The sequence below is a fragment of the Perca fluviatilis genome, chromosome 5, assembly GCF_010015445.1.
Source record: "Perca fluviatilis chromosome 5, GENO_Pfluv_1.0, whole genome shotgun sequence".
In the NCBI taxonomy this organism is placed as follows: Eukaryota; Metazoa; Chordata; class Actinopteri; order Perciformes; family Percidae; genus Perca; species Perca fluviatilis.
The window spans coordinates 8,374,040-8,381,764 of NC_053116.1; the positions used below are offsets into that span (position 1 = coordinate 8,374,040).

The following is a 7,725-nucleotide window of genomic DNA, read 5'->3' on the forward strand; positions in this document are numbered from 1 at the left end:
TTCTCCAGAATGACCTCAAAGGTACTGTATGCTCCAAAAATCTGCTGAAAGCATAACATGGCAAACGCAAGCCCATCAAGCAACAACAGATGGGCATACTCACCTGAATGTAACATTTACTTGGTAGTGTCCCACCTTACACTTGTACTTCTTACTTCTTTGTACTTCTTACGTCTCCGTTGCAAACAATCGAGCGTGGCCTGCCTTTTGGCCCAGCACAACTGTGCTCACAATCAAAAGCAAACTCCAAACCCTAAGCTCCTGGACACCACAACGGTGGCTCTGCAAAATAGTCTCGGGAGGGAACTTGTTTAGGTGGAAAATTTGCTCCCCACAAAAGAAACTGCCACATACAATGTTAAATGAAGTTAACTGTTCACACAATATAGTAACGTGAGATATTTAAATTAGCTGGATACATGGTTAAACCTCATTTGTTCTTACATGGTATCGCTGTGTGTATCTCTGTATCAGCACCAGGAGATCCAGCTACGAAGACAGCAGTCTACCGTCCATCAATGCGCTCATCCAGGCAGACGTACGGTCCACAGCAATCCCACCAATCGGTCCCAAAACCTCCCGGTTAGAGAGGAAATGTCGTAAACATATTCTATGTAAATCTTTACAATCATTCCCCGAAAAAAACCAAGCAGGCCGGCCTTGTTGCACCATCCAAATTTGCTTTAAAACGTACCATTTTCATAGTGAAGATTGCTAGTTTGAGTTTTGCATGGCGAGGGACATCCGGCAATTGTCCTGGAAGTGAACTGCCGTCGATCCAGACTACAACAACCTAAATATGTGGTTATGAATATCTTTTCATATCTTCTTCCAATACCGCGCAGACCACAAACGCTGGCCCGGACCAAAGTTTAATCATCACAATCGCGAAATTGGTCACAGAAATCGCAATTGGATATTTTCCCTTAAATTGTTCAGCAGTGAATTAGTCAGTAAAAGCCTCAGATGTTGGAACTAAAGGTTGAGGAGAAAAGCTAGTACTGTAGGTGTAACTATGAACCGGTGAGGCGCTGGCCTCCCACGGTGATTTGCCTCGCCGATGACTGTACTTTCTATCTAGATGAGAATCTATCAGAGGCTCACAGCACCGTCTGCCGTCGGTATAACAGAGTGGCTCTTGTGTTTTAGTAGATGCACTCAGGGAAATGCCAGCGGCCCAGAGCTCAGTGACATTTCCTGAGGTACCGCTCTTACCTACGGGGGCTTAAAGTTCGGCCTTGTCTGCAAATTTCACATTCCCAGCGTCGCCTACGTCTGTGTGTGGCTCCTAACTCCTCCGGGATTGACCCTGGGTTTGCTTCCTGTTTGGCATGGCGCTCGTACACAGAAAACAATCGTGGGACCTTTTTTTTTTTTTGTTGAATGATACTGAAAGAATGTGAGCCAAAGCGTTTGGGAACAGACTGACCCTGGGTCAGCGTGTCAGGACTGTGTCTGCCAGCTTGTTTGTATTCCTCTCTCTCATTCTTTCTCTTGTTTCCCTTTCGAGACTTCCAACCCCACTCGTGTTTCTTAAAGATCGGTAGCTTAAGCCGCTCAGCTGTTCCGTCGTGTTACACGCTTTATGGGGGTGTGTGCAGCCTGTAATGTAGTCCGTTATGGTGCAGTGATGTCTGATGATCTATGTGTGCTGGATGTTCCGCGGTGGTGGAATGTAGCTAAGTACATTTACTCAATACTGTAGTCGAATTCGAGGTACTTGTACTTTACTTGAGTCTTTTCTTTTCAGGCCACTTTGTACTTCTACTCCGCTACATTTCAGGGCGAAGTATTGTACTTTTTACTCCACTACATTCATCTGACAGCTTTTGTTACTTTACAATGTACATACAATTATATATTTTATCATAAAATACAATGTTTAGCTGATTAAACACTACATTGATTGATGGAACTGTTTTGATGACTGTTTTAGGATTTTTCTGCATTGAGTACTTTTACTTTTAATACTTTCAAGTACATTTTCCTGATGATACTTACATACTTTTACTTAGGTAACATTGTTTGGCATTCTGTGGACAGCAACTGAAGAATTTAATTGTACAGGGAAACATGTATAGGACAATACAACTTTGAAATTCAATTTCAATGCAGGACTTTTACTTGTATTGAGTATTTTTTTTTACGGTGTGGCATTGGTATTTTTACTTGAGTGAAGGATCTGATTACTTCTTCCACCACTGTTGTTCGGGGACTGAAGCTGTAGCAGAGGGACATCTGTCTACGGTGTCTCTAGTTTTCTTTCTCCTTTTTGTTTGCATCAGAGGATGACTTCCTACTACTTTTTTTTTTTTTTTTTTTTTATCTTTTCTATTCTTTCTTTTCTGGAGCAGTCTTATTCTGTGTCTTCTTCTCTCTGAGGACTTACCAGCTGTATAGTGTTTTAGTGGTTGGCAGGATCCATGACCTAGTTAAATATGGACTGAGAACAGGAAACCGAAAAGGAATGAATGGCTAATGGGAGCTTATTTAGCTGGGGCCGCGCCTCTGCTTGTCCCTTTGAACGGTTTCAAAGCTCTTTTGCTCTCTCCATATTGATCAGGGCTCTTTACAGCCCCTGTCTCCTTTTTTATCTTAATCCTTGCTGTGTCAATACCTTTAGGACAGACAAATTGACAACCGGTATAGAGTAGAGATGGTTCAATACCATTTTTTTGCTTAACGATTCCGATACCTGAACTTGTGTGGCATACATTGTATTATGTTTTAACAGCTGAGTACTACTAACCCTGTATGATATACTGTATGGATGTGATATGATTGCTATCATTGTCGTACGGCCTGGTTCAGGTTAAACTCTTTGTGAAACGTGAACAAACCCAGTTTGACAGCCAGTCATAATGGAAAAAGAACATAAATCAACTACTTTTAAAGTAGATTTTCTTCGGGGCTAAATTACGTGGTATCCGATCACGTGTAAACTCCAGTACTTTTCGATACCGATACCAGCATTTTAGTTAGTATGGGAGGCTTTTCCGATACTGGTATTGGTACCGGAACATCTCTATACGAGAGCCGTGATAGATTGGGTCTGACTTTTTTAGTTTTCCCTGATGTATTCAGGACAACCTATTATCAGGTCTGTCTGTAGTGCCATCAATCACTGTGCAGAAATAGGAATTATTAACACCTTCATTCTTGTTTATATTCATACTCTCCCAGCTGCTGTCGGCCTTTCAGGTGGTGGAAATGCATCTGAAGGGGCCCCTTTCTCTCACTCTGCATTGTTCATCCCTAGTTTCCTCCTAAAGGAAACTGTGTGATAGTCTTTAGCCTGTATTCCTGCTTGTCACAGTGGAAACGGTAGAAATTCACATCACACAGTGATGCGTCCTCCCACGGCTCCCGCAGACCGCTGAAGGGAGACGGACAGCAGCGTGATTTATCTGCTTCTCGCAACACCTCCGCAGCCGTCTGACATCTCTCCTCCCCCCCCGCCCCTCCCTCCCTCTTGACAGGTGTAATGAGAGCGCTGGTCATGGACAGATGATGGACGTGGAGACGTCGTACTCAGACTTCATCAACTGTGATCGCACAGGCCGCAGGAACGCAGTGCCCGACATCGCCGGGAAGGGAGAGGCAGCGGCCAGCACCAGTGAACTCACCAAAGACCTGGCAGAGATGGACCTGAAGGCTGCAGGTCAGTAAACCCACGGCCGGGTACGCGGGTAACGCAGCGGGAAAGCATTTGAGCGTGCCGTACACTAGAGCTCTAACAATTCCAAATGTTGCTGTACAATCAGTTGTCTCAGAAATAATTGCGATTAACGATATAATTGTCTCCTACAGTCACATTTTAAAAATATTTATTTATGCAGGGCTCATCAATAAGGGTTGGCCCGGGTCAAGTAAAAGGCCACGTCGGGCAAGTAAATCTAACAACCTACTTGCCCCGTTCGGGCATCATCGTATCAGAAATGATGATATGGTTCTCTTGTTTTACCTGTTTTTTCTGTTATCTTCAAACTTTTTTTTTTGACGTTTTTCCTCGGAAGAAAAAAAACCTCAGCGTTGAATCCTGTTATGTATTTATTTTTTAAACAAATTATACAGTTTTGAATGAATCCCAGGATCTTTTGGTTATAGCACTGCCCATGTGACCCAGATGATGTAATAACACAAGAACACAGCCTATGAAGTAAACGTCTCTTTATTATCATAAAACGTGTTTCTTAAATGAACATAAAATTGACAATTACCATCAACAGTCATACCCCTTATGACCTTAGCTAATGGTAGCAATTTTTTGCGGTTAAACAAATACACGGTGATTACGTAAAAGAAATGTGATTAGACAATTATGTAATATTTGTAACAGGCCTACCGTACACTTAAGACCTGGGATATTATAGAGATATTATATTTTTTTACTGGTCCGTAGTGCTAGGTTAGTTTTAATTTTGCCCTTTAGATTATTAGTCTAATGCAAGTCAGACGGTTTCAAAATCGTTGACCTGTATAATACGGAACTTTTCCCCATTTAAATGTCAAGAAACGAGTACCTATTTTATATATTTTGTTGAGTTGTTTACTTGCACAGTCCTAAATGTTTCCAACAACTTTTAAACCCGGAGAAATCTATAATTTTATTCAAGGTAATGGTCCATTACAATTGGCCGCCTGTGAATTGCGTCATATCGCCTTTGTGCATGCATGCGCGTTGCATATATGAACTTTTTTTTATCCCATTTAAGATAAATTTTTACGATACACTTTTTGGATCTTGGTCGTTTTTAATGATTTATTTTAACCTGCTGAAGGATTTTAGTCTGGATCTTAAGTGATCAGAGAAACAAGCTGAGCAAACAGCCAATCCTGGACAGAAATGATCCCCCCACCAATCCATTGGGCTAGAGTGCTGTCAATCTGACAGCTGTGATTTCCATTGGATAAGAGTACTGTCACTTGGCTGCCTGTTCTGCCAGTCTTCCCAGCCCTTGTCACATGACCAATTCATGTTTCAATGACGACTATCCAAAATTCTGATACCATGGAACCAGCACAGGAATTATTTTTTTTTAATATGGCAGACTGAGCCTATACAATATTTGTATTGTATTCGGATATAGATTTTTTTCAAAATTTAAACTAGTGAAATTAATAATGAATGTTTTATTTAGCAAAATGACATTGTGTTGTTCTATCCTATCCAATATTTCCTATATTTCTAAGCAGATTTTCAATGATGTATTCTGACAAAATGCCCCCCACCCCCCTGAGCCCCCACTGACTGATTATTGGTCCCCCCCTGTGCCACCCTACTTCAAAAATCCTGGAATCGCCCATGTTCCTTGACGTCCTGTGTCCACCGAACAGCATCAGAGAAAGGCTGATTCTCTCGTCCTAGTCATCTTTTGTTTCTCAATGCATCTAAATATCTAAACTCAGCCGGGTGCTACTGCTCAGCTTGTGCTCTCTGTGAGACTCTGCTGTGTCAAGTTGTGAGGAGTCTGAATGACCCAGATGTGTCCCCGTCTGACCATTGTGTGCTGCATTGTTGTTTTTCGCTGACATTTCTTTACAGTCACAAAGACAAGTTTCCCATGACATTACACCCAATCTGATGTCTATAAATCAAACTGCTAACGCTGGTCTGGTGGGAAGCAATAATCTCATATCATGCTTGGCACTGTGTTGCTACAGGAAGTTGTAGTTCCTTCCTCATTCTTATTTTTGATTTCTGGGAGCCTGAAAGCAGATGTATTTCCTACTGTTGGCAATGCCAAACCACTTTTGAGCTTTATAATAGACACACATCTTTGACTGATATTTCCCCTCCCCTCCTCCCCCCTCCCCCCCACATATTGTTTCCTCCAGAAGGAGACCCGGGGGCCTCCCCAGCTCCTGAGGCAGAGGGCTCCACCAGCCAAGATGCCCAGGGAGGCGGAGGCCCATCCTAAACTCAAAAAGCCAGAGGCCGAATGGGGAGGGGGTGACGGGAAGGAGTGCAAAGTAGAGAGGAAGCAAGTGAAAGTGGTGAGACATGGAGAAAGGAAAGAGGGAGCGTATATCGGTTGTCCTATCTGGACACGAGGACACCTTCGCTCACTGCCAGCCTGTTTTGGAGCTTCAGCGGCCCAAATGTACGCCTTCTCTTTGGATCCGATTGTAACACACATAGCAGAACGGAACAGAGTAGAACTGACAGCCTAAGATGCTGCTCTCTTGCTTCATTCTCTGTTGGACATTTAGATTCCCGACGAGACAAAGAAAGCACAGAAAACCTTGCATTTACGTCTGGTGAAGATGGACTGAGCTGAATTCATTTCTAACACTCGAAACATTTGTTCCAACCTGAATATGGAACTGTGTCACAGAGGTCGTAGTCATAATCATCCGTTTGTCAGTTTTTTTTTTCTTTCTATGTACGCGTGTGTGTTTGTGACTCTCTTGTCCTTTTGTCTTTTTTTTTTTTTTTATTCTTTTTTTTTTTTAGTAACAAAACATAGTCGCCATTATACTGTCGTGTACGGACTTCATATTTATTGCTTAATGTTCGGTGATAACTTTGTGATAGCAATTTTCTTTGTGTAATAAAAAAAAACTGTATGAATTCCTGTCACTGTTTTTGTGTTTTATGCTTGCGAGTGTAATTCGCTTTTCGCACGGGGCGATTTGCAGGTTTCTGTCGAACGCTGCGGGTCCAGGAGCTGCAGAGTCAAACGGGATTAATGGGTTCAGTTCGCGGAGTCCTTCCAGAGCCATAAATATTATTGAATGCAGCTTTTTGTGTACATTAGCTTGGCTGCAGGAAGCCAGTGTTTACATTTCCACCTTGCATGGTGCCAATGTTGCTATATATATATATACATACATACATACATACATACATATATATATATATATATATATATATATATATATATATATATATATATATATATATATAATATATATATATATATATATATATATATAAAGAAACCGAGCATGACAGAGCAGTTTATCTGTAAGGCTGTGATTCTTTTCATGTCTTAGTGTCAGGCTTGAGCTAATTCCCTCTTTAATAGTAATTACTCGAGAAGCTGTGTGCTAAAGTGACTTTATATTATAATGAGGATACATACCATACATACATACATACATACACACATACATACATACATACATACAAGGACTGGGTTAGAAAAGATATTTGAAATCACTCTAGATTATCGGCTGCAGATACATTTTATAATAGCTTTTATTATGGTCAAAATATGCTCTTATAAGTCATAAATGTGGCTGTTACAAATGGAATTTTTTTTTTATTAAGTGAAATGAAAAAACATTTAAAATAAATATATACAGTACAGGCCAAAAGTTTGGACACACCTTCTCATTCAATGCGTTTCCTTTATTTTCATGACTATTTACATTGTAGATTCTCACTGAAGGCATCAAAACTATGAATGAACACATATGGAATTATGTACTTAACAAAAAAGTGTGAAATAACTGAAAACATGTCTTATATTTTAGATTCTTCAAAGTAGTCACCCTTTGCTTTTTTATTAATAAGGGAAAAACTTCCACTAATTAACCCTGACAAGGCACACCTGTGAAGTGAAAACCATTTCAGGTGACTACCTCATGAAGCTCATTGAGAGAACACCAAGGGTTTGCAGAGTTATCAAAAAAAGCAAAGGGTGGCTACTTTGAGGAATCTAAAATATAAGACATGTTTTCAGTTATTTCACACTATTTTGTTAAGTACATAATTCC

General features: G+C 40.8%; 1 protein-coding gene across 4 annotated transcripts in view; it reads left to right on the plus strand.

Annotated features, from left to right (window-relative positions):
* pkig (protein kinase (cAMP-dependent, catalytic) inhibitor gamma) overlaps positions 1-6,454 on the plus strand; it is a 37,744-nt gene extending 31,290 nt beyond the window's left edge. For 3 of the 4 annotated variants that reach the window (XM_039801857.1, XM_039801858.1, XM_039801856.1), the window contains exons 2-3: positions 3,480-3,661; positions 5,839-6,454. In XM_039801857.1, coding sequence (XP_039657791.1) covers positions 3,508-3,661; positions 5,839-5,921 — 237 coding nt within the window. In that variant the 5' untranslated portion in view covers positions 3,480-3,507 and the 3' untranslated portion in view covers positions 5,922-6,454. The remainder of the gene's footprint in view (positions 1-3,479; positions 3,662-5,838) is intronic. The other variant, XM_039801859.1, reaches the window with a different exon arrangement.
* Positions 6,455-7,725: the final 1,271 nt, after the last annotated feature.